Source organism: Neoarius graeffei, chromosome 3 (genome assembly GCF_027579695.1).
Source record: "Neoarius graeffei isolate fNeoGra1 chromosome 3, fNeoGra1.pri, whole genome shotgun sequence".
Lineage (NCBI taxonomy): Eukaryota > Metazoa > Chordata > Actinopteri > Siluriformes > Ariidae > Neoarius > Neoarius graeffei.
The window spans coordinates 5,356,621-5,383,814 of NC_083571.1; the positions used below are offsets into that span (position 1 = coordinate 5,356,621).

A 27,194-nucleotide genomic window follows, 5' to 3' on the forward strand; every position below is an offset into this window, starting at 1 on the left:
TCCATTTTTATTTACAATTTGTACTTTGTCCCAACTTTTTTGGAATCGGGGTTGTATGATACAGCAAGGGTTACAGTAGTGTGTGTGGGGGGGTGTCCTCTGGTAACTGCAAGAGTTTGACTACCCACTCACATCTGTATTGCAGCATGCCTTGCCAGACAGCATTAGGTACAATTTTTTTGATGGTCTTTGGTATGACCTGACCGCGCGTAGAACTCATGATCTCCCGGTAGAGAAGCAGACATGCTAACCACTAGATGGATAAAAAGTACAATGTGTTATTCTTTAATAAATAAATTAAATGATACCAGCATTGGCAAACTGCTGTGGTATAAGATGAATGAAACACTTTGTGGCACTATAACGATGTAGCACTAACTGACTTGGCGATTAGCAGGTATCGTCGTCCCGCCTGACCTCAACTTAAACCTTGCTTCATTATGGCACCTCTGAAGACAGACCTGATGATAATCATCAGCCTGGTTCAATAGAAAGGGATCCAAGCAGCCTCTTTTGTCTTCACCCCACCGTTTGAGTAATTCATTCTGCTAATGGCATACGATCGGCCCCGCGTCGCACATCACACGCTTCAAACAGACCACTGCATCAAGGGATTATTGAGTGGACGCCGCCATTAAGGAGGAAAAAAAGAAAGACTTCAATTACGCTGAAGAATAAAGAACATATTCGCGGGGTTTTCGGCTGCCTCGTATGAATCGAGGCCCTCGTTAAGAAATAGCCAGGGAGCCTCGACTGGCATAAAAGTGCCACTGGTTCACTTGGGCTCTGGCTGACACTTCAGAGACACATTTCATCGGCCTTATCGCTCCAGCCGAGCTTTTAAAATACGAGTGAAAAATAACAGCGTTCAGTGAAATTGGAGCCAAGAGCTGGTGATTGCATGCTATAAAGTAATGTTTGGCTGGAGGGCTCTCTGAGTAACAAGGCTTTTTTTTTTTAAATCAAAATGCCATAAAGACAATCTGTGAACAAAATGCTGGCGTAAACATCAGTTAAATAAGTGGATGAAAAAAAAACCCCAGAAGAAATTGGAATTTATTTTCAATCATGAGCCTCAGGATAATTTCTGAACATGGACGGAGTTCTTTATTTATTTATGCTGCTGTATGTGGTGCTGAACTGTAAAATGAGAACATTTAAATCCCCCATGCATTCTGGGCAAAAATGTGTCAATCAATCAATCAATCAATCAATCAATCAATCAATCAATCAATCAATCAATCAATCAATCAGTTAATTTTGCCATTTCTCTAGGGAAAATATTACACTGTAGATTATCACAACTAAAACAACCCCCCTACATGAGGCTGTGGGGGCTTTAAGCAGCTCTTTTAGTAGTAGACTGCTACACCCACGGTATAAGAAGGAGAGATACCGCAGGTCATTCATACCTGCTGCTGTCAGACTGTATAACACCCACAACTTGTAACGTAGCACCAATAACCTGTTTGTCATTTAATTTGCACTAATTCACCACTACTACCGCTGCCATCTCTCATCGATGCAATTATTATGTGCAATAATATAGGCCTTAAACTATTTTTATGCATACTTATATATATATATATATATATATATATATATCATCTCATTATCTCTAGCCGCTTTATCCTTCTACAGGGTCGCAGGCAAGTTGGAGCCTATCCCAGCTGACTACGGGTGAAAGGCGGGGTACACCCTGGACAAGTTGCCAGGTCATCACAGGGCTGACACATAGACACAGACAACCATTCACACTCACATTCACACCTACGCTCAATTTAGAGTCACCAGTTAACCTAACCTGCATGTCTTTGGACTGTGGGGGAAACCGGAGCACCCGGAGGAAACCCACGCGGACACGGGGAGAACATGCAAACTCCACACAGAAAGGCCCTCGCCGGCCACGGGGCTCGAACCCGGACCTTCTTGCTGTGAGGCGACAGCGCTAACCACTACACCACCGTGCCGCCCATATATATATATATATATATATATATATATATATATATATATATATATATATATATATAATTTATTTATATATGTGTGTATATGTACAGAGTCTACCTGTAATGTGCAATTTTTCTGAGCCTCTCTATAGACCCCTTCGCAGTAAACATCATTCATACGTAAGCGGAAATTGCGCGCGCAGCCTGGACCCAAAAAAGACTCAGTGAATGCCTAGTTGTTGTGTTGTCGGGTGTCAGAATCGTAGCAGTGATAGGGTTAAAATGTACAGAATTCCAGCAGGATCTCACCCATTCCAAAAAAATCGCCGACGTCTATGACTACAAGCCATCAAACGTGTAGACTGGGATGAAAGCACCATCAAAAATGCGCGGGTTTGCAGCGCCCACTTCATCACAGGTAAGATCAGGCTATTTATTAAATCTTTCTTTTTTATTCTTTCTAGTCTTCGTTTATTGATGTAGCAAAATACTTTGGTAACGTTTGTCTGATTAGCTGGGTCATAGTTACACAATGTAATGAATATTGTTAGCATGTTAACTTAGCTTTGCATGCAGTTTTGTTTGTAGGAGAGGTCTCACTTGACTCAAGCAGTCCAGATTTTGTGCCATCATTATTTGTGTATGCCAAAAATCACAATTTTAAAGCAAGGATGGAAAGGTAAAATTGTGTGCCCTCACTCTAAATGCCAACTTACGCTGACTGCTCTACCCTAGCTCCCGCCCCGTTCAGTTTCATTTCTGCTCTCTGCCTCTCGCTTTTTACGCAGCTCTGATTTCTCTTAGCTGCACTCTTTACACTATCATTCCTTTCATGCCATCACCTCCTGCAAATTGCTGTTTAGTGTTGGGATTTGCTGTTGTAGCTAAAGCCACATTGCCATCACATCACTGGCATAATTTGATTAAAACAAAATGAATATGAATGTCCCATTGTTAATCAAGTTGTACATGCCCGCACAACATAATCATATGCGTCTAAAGACTTGTAGGCACGAAGTTTTTCGTGGGTGTACACTGAAGCCTTGTCAATAAGGTACGAGTATATATCTGGCCATTGTATACCAGGGAACTTACTAACATCGTCCGTCCACTCTTTAATTAAATGCGGATCCGGTAGGCGATGTCCACTTGTTAGAGTTAACTTATTTATGTAACATTCTCGATCTTGTAACGACAATTGATTGGCATAATCTGACAGCTCATAATGCCGGTCTATGGGCAGCGCCATTGTTTCTGAGTCCAGGCTGCACGCGCATCCTGCCAACGGTTGGTTTATTTACAAACATGCGAAGGGGTCTATAAGGCAATTTTTCTATACTTTTTCACGGTAGATAATGCAAATAGCCCTCTGTATTTAATCCTTCATTTGTCTAAGTTTTATTTCAGCTATATTTGTTATCTGTTTGACATTTTCTTGCTACTGTAACACGTGAATTTCCTCGATGTGGGATGAATAAAGTGAATCTAATCTAATCTAATCTAATCTAATCTAAAAATATTTTTAAAGTTTAGCCTTTAACAAAAATGAAAGACAGGTGTGTTTTTTTTCTGGCAACACTGTAACACATCATATTTTGGTAGGTGGTTTTGGTTATACCGTATTTATCAGAATTTGATTGGCTTGTCAAGATTGGCTTCTCCAAACCAACTATGCAGGCAGCTGTCGATCCGCTTCTTCAAGAATGAGATTTCTGTCTTTACATCATTGATTCTTCTCTGTTCTTTGAGCAAGAGAGATGTTGCTTTTCTGTGAAACTACAGACATGAGGCTAACGCAGGGCTTTTCAAAGTGTGGGGTGTGCCTCCCCTAGGGGGCGCCAGAGTTCTTCAGGGGGGGCGCAACGTGAGGAAAAATAAATCAGAATAAGTTACTATTGCGGACATTTAGCGAACTTCAGCGAGCCTTTGGCAGAGACAAAATGGATCGATTTTTAGTACTTAAAGCTACAGTGAGTGAGGAGACAGAGTCTGGGCCAAGCAAACAAAGAAGGAAGTATGACCACAATTATTTAAAGTTTGGATTTTCATGGACTGGATCTGAAGATGCTCCACTGCCACAGTGTGTTGTCTGCCAAGAGGTGCTAGCTAACGATGCTATGAGATGTTTAAAATGTGTAAAACAAGATGTTTTTTTTTAAAAAAGCACAGATGTTTAAAATGTGTAAAAAAAAGAGGTTTTAAAAAAGCACAGATGTTTAAAATGTGTAAAAAAAGATGTTTTAATAAAGCTCATATGTTTTAAATGTGTAAAAAAGATGTTTTCAAAAAGCACAGATGTTTAAAATGTGTAAAAAATATATTTTAAAAAAGCACAGATGTTTAAAATGTGTAAAAAATATATTTTAAAAAAGCACAGATGTTTAAAATGTGTAAAAAAGATGTTTTAATAAAGCACAGATGTTTAAAATGTGTAAAAATGTTTTAATAAAGCTCATATGTTTTAAATGTGTAAAAAAAGATGTTTTCAAAAAGCACAGATGTTTGAAATGTGTAAAAAAAAAGATGTTTTAATAAATCTCATGTTTTAAATGTGTAAAAAAGATGTTTTCAAAAAGCACAGATGTTTGAAATGTGTAAAAAAATATATTTTAAAAAAGCACAGATGTTTAAAATGTGTAAAAAAAAGATGTTTTAATAAATCTCATATGTTTTAAATGTGTAAAAAAGATGCTTTCAAAAAGCACAGATGTTTAAAATGTGTAAAAAAGATGTTTTAATAAAGCTCATATGTTTAAAATGTGTAAAAAAAGATGTTTTAATAAAGCACAGATGTTTAAAATGTGTAAAAATGTTTTAATAAAGCTCATATGTTTTAAATGTGTAAAAAAAAGATGTTTTCAAAAAGCACAGATGTTTGAAATGTGTAAAAAAAAGATGTTTTAATAAAGCTCATATGTTTTAAATGTGTAAAAAAGATGTTTTCAAAAAGCACAGATGTTTGAAATGTGTAAAAAAAGATATTTTAAAAAAGCACAGATATTTAAAATGTGTAAAAAAAAGATGTTTTAATAAAGCTCATATGTTTTAAATGTGTAAAAAAAGATGTTTTCAAAAAGCACAGATGTTTAAAATGTGTAAAAGAAAAAAATAAAAATGTGTACAACAACCTTTTTTTTTAATACGAATGGAACATTATATATAGCAACAACAAAAATTGTGTGTGTGGGGGCGCTGTTGTTTATTTGCTCTCTGAGGGGGGGCCGACTCTCCCACACTTTGAAACCCCTGGGCTAACGCATATTTATTAACAGTGTATTTCAATTTTTGATGATCTGTTGCGCTGTATGGTGTACTGCCTGTGCCGTTGTTTAGCATCTTGACTTCTTTCATTCTTCGATAGCTGGGTGTGGGAGAGACTGGGAGGGGAAACAAGGCATAAATTAAGTGTTTATTATAAGTTATGCCCCTCCCATCATTATACACATATTCAAAAATCAGAGGCTGTTCTGAAGCGAGAAAAAGTCGCTGCAAATTTAATATATGGACAAAGACGAGCTTTGTATTTTGCAGTGATTTAGTAGTACACATCTGACCACAACCAAAAATTTATATTAATATCTCAATATACACTAGTGTATAATTTTAGAAACTGTTATACCAAACACATGATACAGTACGACGCTACTTGGTTTTCTTTATAATATAGCTACTGAGGGTGAACAAACTTTTGCATGCCACCTTAAATCTGCGCACTAGAAACGTTTGTCGTCACTTGTAGCATCTCGTACTCTCTATAAATGCTAATGAGATAAGAGGAAGGTGACATTTTGTGAGATTAGGTTAATCTCGGTGGTTGTGTTTTACTGAAAGTCAATTTATTTGTGTATCGTCTCAATAAAATTTGTGCAGCGAGGCATTTCGATTCCCTAAAGGTCACTGCACTTTTACCTAATGAGCTCCTGGAGGAACAAACGGATAATCAGGTCATCTTTAAGAAAGCCTCATTCAAATCTTACTGGAGGTCAGTGTGAGGGGGAAAGGCAGGTGCTTACTCAGATTTCTGTGCAGTAAACAATGACTTAAATGTCAGCAGACGTCGGCGAGAGGAACGTTTTACAACATGCTGCAGATCAGCAGGACGTATACCAGAGATCGAAATCCATCCATGACGAAGTATGTCTTATTTGTGCGTGCAGAGCGGCACTCCATACTTAAGAAAATATGGTAAAGCATTGACCTGATTTTTTTTTTTTAATGGCTTTTGCGACCGTATGTATGAAAAACGTCCGTGTACCACCACAGGGAACCCGCTCGTAAGTGCAAGGTGACGTATCTCATAAACACCTGACCACCAGACAACACAATTTGTACCTTTATTTCCTTAAGATAGATGGGTTTTTATCCAGCGTTTATTTGTAATTTGCTTTTTAAATAATAGCATGGGATTATTTACTGACACATTTTATGGAAAATATTCATGACAGTTTCATATAAAACGAGTTAAAACAGTTTTATTAGTCCACTCGCTGTTTGTTGGACAGTTGACCGTTTGTGTCATGTCAGGGTGATAGATGGATGTAATTGTAGGAAGAGTTTGATTGAAAACACACAAGCAAAAGCAGAGTCGAGAAACAGGCAGTGGTGAAGTGAGGCACAGACAGGACATCGGAGGGAATACAATACTCACAGTCCAAAAACACAAACAGGGTCAAAACCTGTCTGTGCTGTGATTGAGCTCTAATCAGGAACAGGTGCAGGGTCATTAGTCCTAATGGTGTTGCACATTCATGGACGTGAGAGATGAAACCAGACACCTGTTTGACGTATCGAGTGTGATATTGGATGGTAACTTTACAGTAGTGATGTAAAAGTGAAAGCGCTGGTTCACTGCTGTCCACCAGGCACCCAGCAGAGTCACACCATAACAAATGTACTGGTGTTGTTTCTGGCGCACAGCAGGCGACATCAAAGAAAGGAATAAATATGCATCGTAACTGCGATGAGTCTCTCATTATTGGTCTCACAAAAATGTCACAAGACAATGCAGTGAGTGTCTTATTGAGGTGAAAAACATGACACGATACAATTCGATGGTTCATTCATGGTGCTGTAATATTATTATTTTAATCAGGGGGATTTTGTGCCTTTGGAAATATTTTGCTCGTACTCTCTTCAGGAGCTCCGCTTTTAGGCAGTGAGTAAATTTTATACAAATGGTTTGAGGGCCATCTTATATCTCATCTCATCTCGTCTCATTATCTGTAGCCGCTTTATCCTGTTCTACAGGGTCGCAGGCGAGCTGGAGCCTATCCCAGCTGACTACGGGCGAAAGGCGGGGTACACCCTGGACAAGTCGCCAGGTCATCACAGGGCTGACACATAGACACAGACAACCATTCACACTCACATTCACACCTACGCTCAATTTAGAGTCACCAGTTAACCTAACCTGCATGTCTTTGGACTGTGGGGGAAACCGGAGCACCCGGAGGAAACCCACGCGGACACAGGGAGAACATGCAAACTCCACACAGAAAGGCCCTCGCCGGCCACAGGGCTCGAACCCGGACCTTCTTGCTGTGAGGCGACAGCGCTGACCACTACACCACCGTGCCGCCCAAACAACTTAATAAAGAGGAAAAAAACCTCTCCATTGACTTTAAGGAGATGACATTATTAATTAACTGGTCGTCATGTTTATGTATTTGTGAGTGTTTACCACTACGGAGTCTCAGAAGAGCTATAGAAAAGAACAAATATGTAAACAAGTGTTGCCAGGGAAAACAAACCTTGCCCGGTAGCACTTGTGATGAATATGAAAGAAGATCTCATCTCATCTCATCTCATTATCTCTAGCCGCTTTATCCTTCTACAGGGTCGCAGGCAAGCTGGAGCCTATCCCAGCTGACTACGGGCGAAAGGCGGGGTACACCCTGGACAAGTCGCCAGGTCATCACAGGGCCGACACATAGACACAGACAACCATTCACACTCACACCTACGGTCAATTTAGAGTCACCAGTTAACCTAACCTGCATGTCTTTGGACTGTGGGGGAAACCGGAGCACCCGGAGGAAACCCACGCGGACACCACCGTGCCGCCCATGAAAGAAGATATCATGGAAAAAAATATTTTGACCTTTTTGGTGACCTTGACCTTGACTGGATGACCCCCCCAAAAAAAAAAATGTTGGCGGTTCTATTTGAGCCCAATGTCTGTCTATCCTGAAAGTTTCATAAAGATTGGTCCAGCCATTTTCCCGTAATATTGCAAACAAACAAACAGACAAAGAAGCCCGACCAAAAACAATACCTTGCCCCGCTTACTCTGTAGCGGGTGAGGTAACAAGTGTTGTCAGGCAAAAAAAACCTCGCTCGGCAGCACTTATTTTATACCTATATGTTGATAATGGTAATATTTCTCAATCATCAGCTGTCAGGTTATAGTCCTATGAAAATGCATGACCTTGAGTTTGACATTTCAAAGTCATTCAAGATCAAGGCGGCAACTGAAAGCCCATATGGGACTTCTTATATGTTGATAATGGTAAACATCTGTCTACCATCAACTGTTTTCAAGTTAAAATTCCTTCCCGCACCGATCTCCTTTTCTGTAGCCTTCGGCCTCTTGCCTGTTACATACAGTAGCTAGGGTTACAGTGGGGGGCTGGGCCTCTGCTAACCGCAAGAGTTTGACTCCCCACTCACTTCTGTATTGCAGCGTGCCTTGCCAGACGGCAGTAGGAGCCATTTTTATGATGGTCTTTGGTATGACCTGGCTGCGAGTAGAACTCCCGATCTCCCGATCAAGAGGCAGACACGCTAACCACTAGGCCAACTTGCAGTTGTTTTCAAGTTACACCCCTCTGAAAATCCGTGACCTTGAGTTTGATCTTTCAAGGTCAAAGATCATGGTGCCCAATGAAAGGCCATATGGGAGTTCCTATTGGCTCATACTAGTAAACATCTGTCTCTCTGCAACTTGTTTTGAGTTATAATGGAAAATATGTTATTTTGACCGAAAGGTTGACCTTTCCAGTAACCTTGACCTTCACCTTGAGCGGATTACGCCCAAAATATAATCAGGTAATCTACAGACCATTGTCCACCTATGCTGAAAATTTGAAGTCAATCGGTGCAACCGTCTAGACGCTAGATTGTTAACAGACAAACAAACAGCAGTGATTACAGTCCCTCACCCCGCTGACTCCATCATGGGTGAGGTAAAAATAAATACCAGCACTCTGTATTGTGCTGGAATAGTAAAATAATCAACAAGTCATCTGTCGTATGTGAGGTAGTCAGTGGTGCTCTCAACTTTCTACATGAAATTTTTTAGATACACTACCGTTCAAAAGTTTGGGGTCACTTTGAAATGTCCTTATTTTTGAAAGAAAAGCACTGTTCTTTTCAATGCAGATCACTTTAAACTAATCAGAAATCCACTCTATACATTGCTAATGTGGTAAATGACTATTCTAGCTGCAAATGTCTGGTTTTTGGTGCAATATCTCCATAGGTGTATAGAGGCCCATTTCCAGCAACTCTCACTCCAGTGTTCTAATGGTACAATGTGTTTGCTCATTGCCTCAGAAGGCTAATGGATGATTAGAAAACCCTTGTACAATCATGTTAGCACAGCTGAAAACAGTTGAGCTCTTTAGAGAAGCTATAAAACTGACCTTCCTTTGAGCAGATTGAATTTCTGGAGCATCACATTTGTGGGGTCGATTAAGTGCTCAAAATGGCCAGAAAAATCTCATCTCATCTCATTATCTCTAGCCGCTTTATCCTGTTCTACAGGGTCGCAGGCAAGCTGGATCCTATCCCAGCTGACTATGGGCAAAAGGCGGGGTACACCCTGGACAAGTCGCCAGGTCATCACAGGGCTGACACATAGACACAGACAACCATTCACACTCACATTCACACCTACGGTCAATTTAGAGTCACCAGTTAACCTAACCTGCATGTCTTTGGACTGTGGGGGAAACCGGAGCACCCGGAGGAAACCCACACGGACACGGGGAGAACATGCAAACTCCACACAGAAAGGCCCTCGCCGGCCCCGGGGCTCGAACCCGGACCTTCTTGCTGTGAGGCGACAGTGCTAACCACTACACCACCGTGCCGCCCAGCCAGAAAATGTCTTGACTATATTTTCTATTCATTTTGCAACTTCATCTCATCTCATTATCTCTAGCCGCTTTATCCTTCTACAGGGTCGCAGGCAAGCTGGAGCCTATCCCAGCTGACTATGGGCGAAAGGCGGGGTACACCCTGGACAAGTCGCCAGGTCATCACAGGGCTGACACATAGACACAGACAACCATTCACACTCACATTCACACCTACGCTCAATTTAGAGTCACCAGTTAACCTAACCTGCATGTCTTTGGACTGTGGGGGAAACCGGAGCACCCAGAGGAAACCCACGTGGACACGGGGAGAACATGCAAACTCCACACAGAAAGGCCCTCGCCGGCCCCGGGGCTCGAACCCGGACCTTCTTGCTGTGAGGCGACAGCGCTAACCACTACACCACCGTGCCACCCATTTTGCAACTTATGGTGGTAAATAAAAGTGTGACTTTTCATGGAAAACACAAAATTGTCTGGGTGACCCCAAACTTTTGAAAGGTAGTGTATATTTTTATTAATGTACTCCAGCTCTTTTGTGTTTTAGCCCGAGATTCGAACATAAAGACATTTAGACTGTTGAAGTGACCCTAAATAAGTTTGTGTGAGCTACTGATTCAAACACTCAGCCTCAGAAACCACAAGGCTATTTCTGTTAAACAAAACCTGCATAAGGTGAGAGCACTGATGCAGCCAGTAACACGTCTACAAACGTGTTAAGAGCATTTTTACACTTGGCCTGAACACTCTCATAGCTGCTTCTTGGCTTGTTTAGGGGGTGGGGCTTATAATCACAGGTTTGTTTTCACATCAAGTGTAGGGGGGCTGCCATGCCGTAGCCATAGTACCCACAATTCCCTACTTCACTGTATGGCTCATCTTCTCCCCTTTCACTGTTACAGCATTAAACACAACAATCCCTGTACTCGATGCCATGTTCTATCTCCGCCCATTTTTCTGACTCCCTGTAATGGTATTGGATACAGAGATGATACCAGATACCAAATACAGTGACGTCACGACTGTGCTTTAAAACCCGCGGCGAAATCAAAATTCTTTCTCTCTGGCAGTGGATTCCACGCCTGAAAGAGACGTCGTTGCATCGGTGCTACAGAAGAACAAAGGACAAAGAACGAGCTATTGATACCGGACCTTTAGCCAAAGTTCAATGTATTTGAACTTCACATAGTTGTAATAATAACTGAACCGGTTAGGTACTGCAGCCCACGCAGTATTTTAAAGAGAAAAGGCGACCGGATCCCTTTTCCCTTTCGCAACATCGACAAACTACAAACAAGATTCCTTCCAGATCATCGGACGACCGACAGGACACCAACAATCTTCAGCTGACGAGCTGTAAAAGTGAAAGGAACAGAACTGTTTTCTCCCTGGACCTGCGCTCCGCGCTGTCTTCGGATAACAGATGGCGCACTTTCAGTCGCCAAGCAAGAGCGATCTCAGGTAAGGCTGGCATCTGGGCAATTGTTAGTCTTAGTTGTGGCTAGTTAATGCGAAGAGTGTTGTTTATTTGAATTCATTCATGGTTTCAATGTACGCATTTTGATTCACATGAAAGTCGGTCTTAGACTGCGTGTTGTTTGATTTGCTTTGTTTACTATCTGTATTTAGTGAGATCGTGCATGCATTCTCTCTCTCTCTCTCTCTCTTTTTAACTCCCTCCGTCGCACTACACCCCTCAAAATTGGGATTTCAGGATTAGCTGAGGGTTGAGTAGAAGTTTGGGTTTAAGGCCTAGCTTGGACTAGTTTTAAGCTACAGATCCCTTTGGTACTCTCCTGCGCGCACCGCTTCATTCCCTCACTCGCCTCCTCCTTGTTGTGCACCTGCGCATGCTCTCTCTCCCTAGCTCCTCCTCATCTCATTAGTGCGCAGCCGCGCACATGCACACACACACGCCTACACTCTCACGCAGACACACATAAACACGTGATTTCCCTCTCACATTTTAACATCCACTCGCCCCTACACTGAACACTTGCATATAGCCCATTACTTCTGACCACCATTAGTGCCTTAGTTATCATCATGTTCACTGCTGACTTCTTACTCTGTTTACTGCTGGTTATTATTCTACTTATTACTGACTATTGCTTTATACACTACTGATTATTATTTGTATACAACCCTGATTCCAAAAAAGTTGGGACAAAGTACAAATTGTAAATACAAACGGAATGCAATAATTTACAAATCTCAAAAACTGATGTTGTACTCACAATAGAACATAGACAACATATCAAATGTCGAAAGTGAGACATTTTGAAATTTCATGCCAAATATTGGCTCATTTGAAATTTCATGACAGCAACACATCTCAAAAAAGTTGGGACAGGGGCAATAAGAGGCTGGAAAAGTTAAAGGTACAAAAAAGGAACAGCTGGAGGACCAAATTGCAACTCATTAGGTCAATTGGCAATAGGTCATTAACATGACTGGGTATAAAAAGAGCATCTTGGAGTGGCAGCGGCTCTCAGAAGTAAAGATGGGAAGAGGATCACCAATCCCCCTAATTCTGCGCCGACAAATGGAGCAATATCAGAAAGGAGTTCGACAGTGTAAAATTGCAAAGAGCTTGAACATATCATCATCTACAGTGCATAATATCATCAAAAGATTCAGAGAATCTGGAAGAATCTCTGTGCGTAAGGGTCAAGGCCGGAAAACCATACTGGGTGCCCGTGATCTTCGGGCCCTTAGACGGCACTGCATCACATGCAGGCATGCTTCTGTACTGGAAATCACAAAATGAGCTCAGGAACATTTCCAGAGAACATTATCTGTGAACACAATTCACCGTGCCATCCGCCGTTGCCAGCTAAAACTCTATAGTTCAAAGAAGAAGCCGTATCTAAACACGATCCAGAAGCGCAGACGTCTTCTCTGGGCCAAGGCTCATTTAAAATGGACTGTGGCGAAGTGGAAAACTGTTCTGTGGTCAGACGAATCAAAATTTGAAGTTCTTTATGGAAATCAGGGACGCCGTGTCATTCGGACTAAAGAGGAGAAGGACGACCCAAGTTGTTATCAGTGCTCAGTTCAGAAGCCTGCATCTCTGATGGTATGGGGTTGCATTAGTGCGTGTGGCATGGGCAGCTTACACATCTGGAAAGACACCATCAATGCTGAAAGGTATGTCCGGGTTCTAGAGCAACATATGCTCCCATCCAGATGATGTCTCTTTCAGGGAAGACCTTGCATTTTCCAACATGACAATGCCAAACCACATACTGCATCAATTACAGCATCATGGCTGCATAGAAGAAGGGTCCGGGTACTGAACTGGCCAGCCTGCAGTCCAGATCTTTCACCCATAGAAAACATTTGGCGCATCATAAAATGGAAGATACGACAAAAAAGACCTAAGACAGTTGAGCAACTAGAATCCTACATTAGACAAGAATGGGTTAACATTCCTATCCCTAAACTTGAGCAACTTGTCTCCTCAGTCCCCAGACGTTTACAAACTGTTGTAAAGAGAAAAGGGGATGTCTCACAGTGGGAAACATGGCCTTGTCCCAACTTTTTTGAGATGTGTTGTTGTCATGAAATTTAAACTCACCTAGTTTTTCTCTTTAAATGATACATTTTCTCAGTTTAAACATTTGATATGTCATCTATGTTCTATTCTGAATAAAATATGGAATTTTGAAACTTCCACATCATCGCATTCCATTTTTATTTACAATTTGTGTTTTGTCCCAACTTTTTTGGAATCGGGGTTGTACATTGCATCACCATGTATATTGAATTATTCATTGGCTGCTATTGTTGCTATATCTGATCAGTATTAGTTTGCTAATTCATGTCAGCTGTTTCATTAAATGGTACCTTTGGAGTAAACTGTGTCCTGTCTATTGCTACAACATTCACTGAATGCCAACCTCTGCCAAACAAGTATTCTAATTGCCTTCGTCCATTGGGTTGTTATATGAATGTTATAGATCTAGAGTAAACATATTACATTAGAACTACAATACTCACTAAAACAATAGCAGCATCACCACCAAGTTATTCCAATGAATTTAATAGTTTAGCTATAAACTATTAGACACTTGAATTAATGATTAATGAATTTATGAGACTGATCCCTTTTTACCTAAGACTGATTCGATAAGCCTGTTGCACCTACACAAGAAATAAATTCTGAGCCATGGATCATTTCAATTCCATACATCACTTGTGTATACACAACTTTACTGGAGGTTCGTCGTTTTATTGTTTTTTTTCATGGGTTTTATTTTGTACCAGCACAAAAGCAGCATGTCATCATGGAGAAATACCTGCAAATCAGGTACTGTTCTGGTGTATGAGGATTTTAGCTACATGAGACATGTATTTTTCATTATTCTCAGTACAAACACCCAAACAACAAGGGTGATCTTGTTACAGTACCATGGCTCTAGTCTGAGCAAAGTGTGGTTCTATTTATCAATAAATAATTCTGTCTCCTCCACTGACAATAACAACCCTTTCCCCAACATCACCAAACCTGAAACCTCATTCAGCTATCCAGTAAGTTCATCTCCTCCATACAGTGATCCCCAGACCACGACGTGATATTGAGGTGTTTAATCTGCATGAAAGGAGTGAAACTGAAACATCCATACTCAGGTATCAGAAAGTAATTGGAGATACACAAACATAAATCACACACTACATTCATCCATGCTCATGTTAGAAATGCTTAGACTTAACTACAAATACTAAATGCTTAACTACTGGGATTAATTTATATGACAAATGCTATTAACGTCACATAAAAACACACTGATCATGAAACTTAAAAGGGTAAATGCATTTCTGTTGATAAAGTTAATGAATACATGAAATATGTAGCATTGATAAATGGTAAGACCCGGTCACTAAATATATAAATTAACGACCAGTGGTCAAGCTCGTTGTGTAGAAACTCTAGTGTGTGTATATACAGGGTTTCACAGTAAACATTAAGCACTTTGGAAAAAAAACCTGTCACTCCTCTTTTAATAAGTAAACGTAAAATTACATCACTTTCTTATTAACTGCTGTATATCTTTTTAAAAGAAAGAATGAATAAAAATAACCTTTTCTACTGTCTTCATCTTAAATAATACAGATGAATTTTTTTCCTCCCAAGTGTCTGGTGTCTACCGTAAAACCCTGTATATACAGTTGTGGTCAGAAGTTTACATACAGTGACATCTTGGATATGAATGTCATGGCAAAATTTGGGCTTTCAGGAATTTTTTGAGCTGTTCTTTTTCTGTGGCAGAATGATTGTACAGCATACAGCTTTAAAAAACAAACTAGAATTTGGTGCACAATTTTCTTTGGGTTTTCTGAAATCAACACAGGATCAAAAGTATACATACAGGGTCAAAAATGTACATACCGTACGCTTACTTAGATTATTAATTCAGAGGTGCTGAAACTTCCAAAATGTCTCTTATCTTGCCAAGGCCGAGGTCTCTTAACTTCCTGTTAGTGATCATGATTGATTACAGCTGGTAGCTTCTCTGTGCCTTCATAAAAAGCGTTTGTTTACAGCACTCACTGGATTGACCAACACACAGTAAAATAGGAAAGTCCAAGGAGCTCAGTGCAGATCTGAGAAAAAAAATCACAGATATACACATCTCCTGGAGCCATTTCTAAACAACTGCAAATTCCAAGATCAGTTCAAACAATTGTATCGAAGTTATTGTGAGGTGTAGTCATTTTGCCAAGCCACTTTACTTCAAGAAAACCCAAACTGTCACCCTCAGCTGAAAGGAAATTGGTTTGGATGGTCAAGAACAACCTGGGAACCACCATGGCACAGCCCTGCCATGAACTGGAAGCTGATGGATCACTGTCTACAGTTCAGATCACCATGGACTAAGAGGCTGCTATCCAAGAAATAAGCCCCTGCTCCAAAATTGACACCTTCAGCTTAACTAAAGTTTGAAGCTGACCACACAGACAAAGAAAAAGCCTTCTGGAGGAAAGCTGTATGGTCAGATGAGACAAAGGTTGAGTTGTTTGGCCACAATGACCACCATGTACAGAGGGACACTGTACCAGCTGGTGGTGGTGGTAGGATCATCATGCTCTGGGGCTGTTTTGCTGCCAGTGGAACTGGTTCATTGCACAAAGTGGATGGAATAATGAAGAAGGAGGACTACCTCAGAATTCTTCAGCATAAACCATCAGAAAATTCAACACGACTTGGGACTTGGGAGTTACAACAGGACAATGAACCCAAACACGCATCAGAGCTGGTTGTGGAGGATAAAGCAGGCTAATATTAAGCTTAAAACAAGTCCTGACTTCAACCCTGTTGAAATATATGGACCGTGCTTATAAGTCGAGTTCATGCCAAGAAAAAAAATGAATTGAACTCTACCAATTCTACCATGAAGAGTTGTGAAATATCCAACCAGAAGTTTGTTCATGGTAAACAAAAAATGTTTGGTCAAGGTGAATCTTCCGAAGAGACATTTTACCCAAATATTAGGTATGCTGTATGTATAATTTTGACTCTGTGTTGATTTCAGAAAACCCAAAGAAAATTAAAACTTGTGCACCAAATTCTAGTGTTTTTTTTTAATTAAAGCTGTATGCTGTACAATCATTCTGCCACAGAAAAAAAAAAAAAAAAATAGTTAAAAGAAATTACTGAAAGCCCAAATATTGCCATGACATTCATATCCAAGATGACATTCAGGTCACTGTATGTAAACTTCTGACCACAACTGTATGCTCAATCCAGTTTCTACCTGAGAGAAATGATTTGTGAAAGGACCTTACTGATCCTGTCCTGCGGCCCCTCCCCCACAGCAGGGTTATACATTATTTCTCTTGGTGACCTAAAAGCACTTCATGACGCTTATTCTATCAGCGAGGTTTCAGCACACAGGAAAGCCCGACCTCCAGTAGATATCTGAAAAGTCATGGGACTCCTCACAGCATCAGAATAGACAAGAATTTGTTGTGAGCCTCACATCTTATTACGTACAGCTAATGGACCAATCAAATCAGTTCACAACATCCAATCAGGTGTGAGTCTGGACCTGGATTTCTACTGAACACACAAGTCAGTATTCAGGTGGCATTGGGCATACCTAACAACCTGTGTTTTCTCTACCGCCCCCAAATTTGTCCCTCTGAGTTACATGTTGGTCCTGGGATCGAGATGCTGAACCTCTTCTGCTCCTCGGACCTGCCTGATCCATCCTGGTGCCCTGTGTCTGGTTGGAGTCTCATCGCATCACTCCTGTGGAGGGCGGCCCATGTGGACAGTTGGGGGTCGCACCTGGAGAACGCTCTGGACTCTTGCAGTGGTGCTTTTGTGGCTGGGGACTGCGGTTGACTTGCTGACTTTAGGATTGCAGTTGACTTGCTGACTTTGGAACTACGGTTGTCGTGAACGGTTTTGTGCTCGGGTTTCCACTGGTGGGGGGATTATAACATCAACGAAGCTGACTTTATGTTCGGACTGTTAATGTTATAGTCACGTTGTCTGTTGTTGCCCGGATGGGGATGGGTTCTCTTTTGAGTCTGGTTCCTCTCAAGGTTTCTTCCTCATGTCGTCTGAGGGAGTTTTTCCTTGCCACCATCGCCACAGGCTTCATCATTGGGGATAGATTAGGGATAAAATTCGCTCATGTTTTAAGTCGTTCAAATTCTGTAAAGCTGCTTTGTGACAATGTCTCATCTCATCTCATTATCTCTAGCCGCTTTATCCTGTTCTACAGGGTCGCAGGCAAGCTGGAGCCTATCCCAGCTGACTACGGGCGAAAGGCAGGGTACACCCTGGACAAGTCGCCAGGTCATCACAGGGCTGACACATAGACACAGACAACCATTCACACTCACATTCACACCTACGCTCAATTTAGAGTCACCAGTTAACCTAACCTGCATGTCTTTGGGGGAAACCGGAGCACCCGGAGGAAACCCACGCGGACACGGGGAGAACATGCAAACTCCGCACAGAAAGGCCCTTGCCGGCCACGGGGCTCGAACCCGGACCTTCTTGCTGTGAGGCGACAGCGCTAACCACTACACCACCATGCCGCCCCGCTTACAGTAGTAATTTAACATATTTAACTAATTTACTGACATTAAATATGAAACACTTTTTTACAGTAAAAACTTCTGGCATCAAGGAGCTTCATGTGAAAACAGTAAAGCGTGGAGAAGCTGTAACTATGGAGTGTAACTTTAGCATGATCACAAACAAAAAGAATTTACTATTGTTCAGACAGAGTTTTGGAAAAGTGCCTCAGTTTTTGGCAAAACCATACAGTAATACTTTGGGCTACATATTTGAAGAAGAAGAAGAAACCTTTATTTGTCACATGCACACTTCAAGCACAGTGAAATTCATCTTCTGCATTTAACCCATCTGAAGCAGTGAACACACGCACACACACCCAGAGCAGTGGGCAGCCTCACCAGAGTGCCCGGGGAGCAGTCAGGGGTTCGGTACCTCGCTCAAGGGCACCTCAGCCCAAGGCCGCCCCACGTTAACCTAACTGCATGTCTTTGGATTGTGGGGGAAACCGGAGCACCCGGAGGAAACCCACGCAGACATGGGGAGAACATGCAAACTCCACACAGAAAGGCCCTCGCTGGCCACGGGGCTCGAACCCGGAACCTCCTTGCTGTGAAGCGACCGTGCTAATCATTTGATAAAGCATTTGACGGTAGCCATGTCAGTATTACTGTAAACGGCCATAAATTTGATCTCAACGTTAGAGAAACGAGAAAAGAGGATGGAGGAGAATATTTCTGTGCAGTAACTGAGGGAACTGTAGTAAAGTTCATATCTGGAACACGTCTGCAATTTGAAGGTAAACAGTTTTACTCTCATAACCTGATAATTCCAGATCAACACTTTAACCAGAATGATGTGTACATATGCATTAAACGTTGAATATTTCACACCATTCGTATTTCGTATCATTTCTGTTTCTTTGCTGCTTTTGTAAAGGTGAAGAGGGAGCGCAGGTGGCCAAGTGGTTAGAGCGCTTGACCGCTAAGCGAACGGTCCCTGGTTCGAGCCTCGGCTTGACGGGGATCTGGGGCTCGCTCCCTGTTCACCCAGCAGTGAATGGGGACCTGGTGGAAACACTGGGGAAGTTAAAGGCGGCGAGGAAAGGAACTGGCCACCCTACCTCACTATGCCGATGGCCCAGGACAAGTGCGCTCTCTAACAGGCACTCCCCCAATGTACGAAAACGTATATGGGACTCCCCCAAAGGTGAAGAGATAAAATGCTGTCCTACACCAGGAACGGTTACCAAGAACACAGACTGTGTTACACACCAGGGTTCAAGCAGCACATATGGAAACGGTAAGAGTTTTGATCAAATAAGCTTCCGTTCACTTTTTGCAAGAGAATTTTTCTTAGTTAAAACCTTTTCCTGTTCATAAATCATTCAATATTTAAAGTTTTGTTTTTCAGCGTATTTTATTATATATTTCAGCTCCTGTTTTTTTTTTAAGCAATTTTATTTTTCCATACACGTCCCAGTTGTGTTGTTCTCTCCGGTTGTCGAGTTGGGGTTATTACCTTCATGCTTATTATCTATACAATAATCTGGATTGTTTTCAAATTAGAAATTCAGACACAAACAGAAGAAATACTGATTAAAGCAGAAGATAATGTGTTCGATTTAATGAGAGCTAATTAAAAAAAAAAATTGGAATGATTTTGGTCTAACTGTAATGTGGAAGTATTTACCAGCTGTATTTTATGGCTGCATTTAATGCACAAAATCTTTTCCTTGATCATCTCAAGTTCTAATCCTGATGATGCCACAACCATCCAGCTGAGACTCCAAGACAGAAAAATTGGTCGTGCTGTCAGGGAGGTGGGACAGACTCTCTCTCCCCTGTCAATCACAGCAACACGAGCCATTCAGGGGCATCTGTGAGTGAGTTATGCTGCCCTGATGTTGCATAAGCAGCAGTTTGAAAAGATGCAGTAGGCTGGATTCATGTGTCTCAGAAGAAGCACGTTGCCCTCCCTGATTGGTAGCTGTTGTGTGACAGGGGAGACTTAACTCATGGGTGGGAACTGGAATAAATTAGGCAGAAAATCAGAAGAAATATGTCTTTCATGAAATAAAATCTAAAGTGAATATTCAACGCAGTAGTCCTCTTTATTTCTAAGATTTTTCTTCAAAGATAACTTCATATTTCCAACATCATATCATGCACATGTTTGAAAGTCCAGGGAGGTGTATTAGACACATTACACACACACACACACACACACACACACACACACACACACAAAGATATCCCATTGTGTGAAATAAAAAAGTCACACTAAATAATATAAGCTAAATTAAAAAAAGCATGAACTAGTTTTTCCAAATCATGGGATATCATAGTTCTTATTTTAGCAATATTTCTGATATAAAAGAAGACTATCCTTGTAATATTATCTACATGAGCTTCAAATGAAAGATTGGAAGCAATAATCACACCCAGATCTTTTACTGCTGCACACAGCGCCACTGAAGGACCACCCAGATTTACTACGTAATCAGAAAGCTTACGTCTAGCTGCATGTATCACAGTACACGTACTTTGTTCTTGTCAGAATTAAGTCGAAGGAAGTTAATAAGCATCCAGTGTCTAATGTCCTTCATACGTTCCTCGAGTTTATGAAGCTACCATCTTTCTTCTGGCTTTGAAACATGCACCTGTGTGTCATCAGCATAACAGTAGAAGCTAATCCAATGTTAACAAATAATAAGACAAGTGTTGCCAGGCAAAACAAATCTCGCCCGGCAGCACTTATTTTATACCTATATGGTGATAATGGTAATTTTTGAAAACCCATGACCTTGAGTTTGGCATTTCAAAGTCATTCAAGGTCAAAGATCATGGTGCCAAATGAAAGCCCATATGGCACTTCCTATAAGTTGATAATGATAAACGTCTGTCTACCATCAACCGTTTTCAAGTTACAACCCTCTGAAAATCCGTGACCTTGAGTTTGACCTTTCAAGGTCACTCAAGGTCAAATATCATAATGCCAAATGAAAGGCCATATGGGATTTCCTATATGCTCATAATAGTAAACATCTGTCTTCCAACAACTGTTTTTGAGTTATAATGGAAAATATGTTATTTTGACTGGAAGGTTGACCTTTCCAGTGACCTTGACCTGATTACCCCAAAAATTTAATCAGGTAATCTATAGACCATTGCCCACCTACTCTGAAAATTTGAAGTTGATCGGTGCAACCGTCTAGACGCTAGATCGTTAACAGACGGACAAACAAACAAGTGTTGCCAGGCAAAACAAACCTCACCCAGTAGCACTTATGATGAATGTTACGGAAGATATCGCGAAAAAATTATTTTGACCTTTTTAGTGACCTTGATCTTGACCGGATGACCCCCAAAATGTTGGAGGTTCTATTTGATTCCAATGGCCATCTATCCTGAAACTTTCATGAAGGTTGGTCCAGCCATTTTCCCATAATGTTGCTAACAAACAAACAAACAAACAAACAAACAAACAAACAAAGAAACCCCACCGAAAATAATACCTCACCCCCTGGACTCCATCCTGGGCGAGGTAACAAACAAATAGACAAAGAAACCCGACCAAAAACAAGTGTTGCCAGGCAAAACAAACCTCTCCCAGTAGCACTTATGATGAATATGAAGGAAGATATCGTGAAAAAAAAAACGATTTTGATATTTTTGGTGACCTTGACCTTGACCGAATGACCCCCAAAATGTTGGAGATTCTATTTGAGATCAACGGCCATCTATCTTGAAAGTTTCATGAAGGTTTGTCCAGCCATTAGTCTCAAATACAATCTCCAACATTTTGGGGGTCATGCGGTCAAGGTCAAGGTCACCAAAAAGGTCAAAATTGTTTTTTCGTGATATCTTCCTTCATATTCATCATACCGGGTGAGGTAGCACTTAAACAAGCAAACAAACAAATCTGACCAAAAGCAATACCTCGCCCTGCTTACTCCGTAGCGGGTGAGGTAATAAATGCAGAAAAAATAATAAAAGAAATAAAATTAAAAGCAAAAGAATAATAAAATATTATTTTGTCAAATGAAAAAGCAATTGGGAATAACAAAAGGAATAAAGAAAAGCATTTATTGTTTATTATTAGATTTTATTTCTGTATTTATTTTCTTTTGTATTTTTTCCTGCATTTATTTTCTTATTTTATTTTTATTTTCATTCTTTTTAAGGCACTCCTGTGATTCTATATATTCTATCAAACTGCTTGGCTTTACAGTTTGGAATCCTTTAATGACTCGAGTCATTTATGTCCATTCGGTTCAATGATTCATCCCCTGATTCATTCGGTTCAATGATTCATTCAGATTCATCCACTGATTCATTCAGTTGCATGAGTTGCTGTCTGTTGATGAGTCGGTCAGTCTTAAATAAAGTGAGCACTGTAGCATTTTGCAATTGCAAAGTCCGTCAGCACGAACCACATGACAGGAACGACTCCTAATGGTCCAGATTCATTCATCTTAGTCACTCGTTCAATAAGAGCAGATCTACTTCTACTACAGAGGTGTATAACGTCCTGGTCAAGGTCATGGTTTCAGTGTTCAGCTGTTCCCTTTCCCAGTAAAGATGTTTATATGTGGATGGAAACTTTTATGATCCGAAAACACGTATCAATCCAATAAGTTCCTCCTAGAAAAAATAAATAAATAAAAATGACCTACCTACACCTCGTGTCACTCCCATACAGTGGTTGGTTCAGCCTTCAGTGGAAAACACCACACTTATTTTTATGATCTCCTGATAGTGATTTATTAAACCACATCCTCAGAGCCCTGTTTTATTAGAACCCTCTTATCGAGTCCTGACTCCTGATGTAAGTGGGACAGAGGAACGTGCTCAGGGATGGCAGTCGTCCTCTCTGGTGTGGCAGAACTCAGTGAAAAACCACTCGGTTTCAGAGAAGAAGGATTTCAAGTGTCCAGTATGCCGTTCTCTGTGGGATTAAAATGTATGAGAAGACAGCAAACAGCACAGCATGATTTTTTTTAGCACTTTACTCCAGAGTAAAGATGAATGAAAATATTTGAAATGGGATTCAAACAGCGGAGAGAAGTAGAACACTTCACTTTAAGACTTTTTTTGTTCAGAGTCAGCAACTTAAATATTTTACATGGGGAATATTGCAATTTTCAGTACTGCATTTAAAACTGGAAAAAAAAAGTCAGGGATAGAAAATACGGACTGAAAACGGAAATAGCTGTTTGTTCCTTTGCTTTCAAATGTAATGTGATGTAACATATAAAGATAATGTCGCTGTATGAATAGTCCTACTTTTAATGATCACATTGATCACTGGGGGGTGGTGTAGTGGTTAGCGCTGTCGCCTCACAGCAAGAAGATCCAGGTTCGAGCCCCGTGGCCGGCGAGGGCCTTTCTGTGCGGAGTTTGCATGTTGTCCGCGTGGGTTTCCTCCGGGTGCTCCGGTTTCCCCCACAGTCCAAAGACATGCAGGTTAGGTTAACTGGTGACTCTAAATTGACCGTAGGTGTGAATGTGAGTGTGAATGGTTGTCTGTGTCAATGTGTCAGCCCTGTGATGACCTGGCGACTTGTCCAGGGTGAACCCCGCCTTTCACCCGTAGTCAGCTGGGATAGGCTCCAGCTTGCCTGCGACCCTGTAGAACAGGATAAAGCGGCTACAGATAATGAGAATGGCATGGGATGGGATCGATCACTGTTCAACACCTGATCAAACAAGCTTCTGTCAGTTGGATATTTGTCCAATCTTCTTAGCAGCATGATCAGAGTTCTATTCAATTTGTGTGTTTCCTGGAACAGACCTAACTTTTAAACACAGTCCACATATTTTTGACAGGGTTGAGGTCAGGACTTATTTTGTCCTCTACAGCCAGCTCTGATGTGTGTTTGGGGTCATTGTCCTGTTGGAACAGTCATTTGTGTCCAAGTTTCTGATGTTTCCCGGTCATGCCGAATAATTCCGAGATCCTTCATTATTTCATCCACTTTGTGTCATGATGCTGCCACCACCATGCTTAACAGTAGGTCCAGTGTTCCTTTGTACCTCTGGTCTTTGTAACTCAATCTTTGTCTCATCTGACCATAAAACTGTCCTCCAGAAGGCTTTTTCTTTGTCCATGTGATCAGCTGCAAACTTACGTCAAGCTTGAAGGTGTTGATTTTGGAGCAGGAGCTTCTTTCTTGGATGGCAGCCTCTCAGTCCACGGTGATATAAAACTCATTTGATGGTAGACAGTGTTCCAGCAGCTTCCAGTTCATGGCAGATCTGTGCTTTGGTGGTTCCTGGGTTGTTCCTGACCATCTAAACCCATTTCGTCTCAGCTGAGGGGGACAGTTTGGGTCTTCTTTCAACAAAGCGGCTTGGCAAAGTGGCTCCACCTCCCAAGAACTTGTAACTTGCATGCAGTTGTTTGAACATATGATCTTGGAATCTGTACTCATTTAGAAATGGCTCCAAGAGTCATTCCTGAGTGTGTAAATCTATGATCCTCTTTCTCAGATCTGCACTGAGCTCCTTGGACTTTCCCATTGTATTATGTGTTGGTCAATGCAATGAGTGTCAATCAAACCCTTTTTATGTTGTGCACAGAAAAGCTACCAGCTGTAATCAATCATCATCACTAACAGGAAGTTAAGAAACCTTGGATTTGACAAGTTAAAAGATGCTTTGGAGCTTTCAGCACCACTGAATTAATAATCTATGACAGGGGTTCTCAACCTTTTGCAACCTGGGCCCCACCAAAGCTGGTTCATTGCAGTTGGGGGCCCCTCTTCTCGCCCCGCCCCCATCCCCCCCCCAAACACACTCACCCGCAGTGACGCCACCCGACCTACAGCACCTTATATCGACCGATAGATAGATAGATAGATAGATAGATAGATAGATAGATAGATAGATAGATAGATAGATAGATAGATAGCCCTGGGCTAGATTATTATTATTATTATTATTATCATTATTATTATTATTATTAGTAGTAGTAGTAGTAGTAGCAGCAGTAGTAGCATTATCCATAGTAGACTAGCAGTAAGAAAACAACAAAAACAACAAATTATTTGGGTAGAGCTGAAATGGGGAAAGCAAAAATACAGTGTGGGGTAGTAGTCTTTAAAAAGACTGTTTGGGTTTTGCGCTGTATCGATGGATTGATGATAGTAGACTAGCGAGAGTCGGCACGAGTTAACTCAGCAAGAAGCCAGACTAGTGTGTGTGTGTGTGTGTGTGTGTGTGTGGCAAGCACTCACACGGTGGCCACGGTATGCAGACTCACTCACGTGACGTTGCGTCATGTTCACGTCACGGGCTTAAAATAACCTACACACAAGATTTTATGATAGATTGATGATAGATTTTATAATAGTATTGATTTGTATGTAATAGTCCAATGTCCTGCATTTTGACATGGGTAAATGTGTTGCATCTGCTTAGCTACTATAGCCTGTTAGCCCCAGATTTTTTTTTTCCTCCATACATGAAGCCTACTCGCGACCCCCCTGGAGTACCTCCGCGCCCCACCAGGGGGGCGCGCCCCCCCGGTTGAGAACCACTGATCTATGAGTAAGTTAGTGTATGTATATTTTTGACCCTGTGTTGATTTGAGAAAACCTAAAATATTAATATCATTAAATTCTTTTTTTTTCTTATTAAAGATATATGTTGTACAATTATTCAACCACAGAACCAGAACAATTCAAAGGAATCACCGAAAGCCCAATATGACCATGACGTTCATGTCCGTGTAGGTAAACGTCTCACTGCAAATTTATATATTTTTTTTACAGCCAAAACATAAAATTCACTGTGTGATACACTCACCGGCCACTTTAATGGGAACTTCTTGTCGTTGATTCTAAGATCCCTGTTCTTGGCTGCAGGAGTGGAACCCAGTGTGTTCTTCTGTTTTCTGTTGCATGCTGAGATGCCTTTCTGCTCACCACGGTTGTAAAGAGTGATTATATGAGTTACTATAGCCTTCCTGGAAAAAAAAAAATGTTCAAACCACCTCAAATTTGTCCATTTTCTGATCTCTGACCCTTTCTTATCAACAAGGCGTTTGTTTACTTTCCATCCACAGAACCGTCGCTCGCTCGCTCACTCACTCGATGTTTTTTTGTTTTCCGCACCATTCTGTTTGTGTAAACTCTAGAGACTGGTGTGTGTGAAAACCCCAGGAAGAGATCAGCAGTTTCAGAAATACTCAAACCAAAAATACTCATCTGGCTCAAACCAACACCCATGCCACACACAGTGAAAGGAAGTCACACTTCATTGTGAGATCGCAGTTTTTCCCATCCTGATGTTTGAACATTAACCGAAGCGCTTGATTTGTATCATGCATCGTGCTGCTGTCAAGGGATTGTTCCTAATAAAGTGGCCGGTGAGTGTATTGTGGTTGAATCAAACTGGCAAAGTGCTGTTGCTCAAGATATCTCTGGTTCAAGGTCAGAATATCGCACCACTGAGCCACTCAGACTCCGCCCTGCATTGGTGGAAAAACAGAGATAAAGAGAGCGAGACAGAGTGCGGTGTGTATTTATGGCACTCATGAACCAGATGTTTAAAAGGTGAACTGCTTCCTCATGCATTCCCTCTGCAAAGCCTCTTCACCGTCCTCCTTATATCAGGGCTTTAATCTAATTCTCCGCCCACACTCTCAGATTGATTAGCACTAAAGTCCGACGAGCCAGGCGAGTGCGTGACAGCACACAGGAAGTGCACGAGTGTTAGAGCAACGCCTAACGAGACACCGGCGTGAGGACCACGGAGTGTCGGGCTGAGCAGGTAAACATCTTGCATCTCAGCACACTGAACACATTAGACAGCTGGAGCTGTTCTCAGGAGAGCCATGAAGTCAGGTCCGTTAATAATGGCACCCTTCGTAAACTAAACAGTAAACATTCCAAATATTCATACAGGATTGTCACAAATTATTAAAAAAACTGGAAATAATTAAAAGAAAATATGGATATAAATACATCTTTATGTTTTTCTCCTAATTTTTATTTGAAAAAATACCATATATTCAGTATAATGTCATACTGCAGGAAGCAATACGCTATAATCCAAAGCTTATTTTCACAAGAAAATAAAGTGAACTATAGTCTTTGTG

The 27,194-nt window shown here is 41.2% G+C and overlaps 1 protein-coding gene across 1 annotated transcript in view; it reads left to right on the forward strand.

Moving 5' to 3' along the window:
* LOC132882489 (uncharacterized) overlaps positions 1–26,812 on the forward strand; it is a 51,439-nt gene extending 24,627 nt beyond the window's left edge. The window contains exons 2-6 of the mRNA XM_060915604.1: positions 18,182–18,340; positions 18,733–18,888; positions 19,299–19,391; positions 19,598–19,706; positions 26,743–26,812. Of these exons, the coding sequence (XP_060771587.1) occupies positions 18,182–18,340; positions 18,733–18,888; positions 19,299–19,391; positions 19,598–19,706; positions 26,743–26,812 (587 nt within the window). The remainder of the gene's footprint in view (positions 1–18,181; positions 18,341–18,732; positions 18,889–19,298; positions 19,392–19,597; positions 19,707–26,742) is intronic.
* Positions 26,813–27,194: the final 382 nt, after the last annotated feature.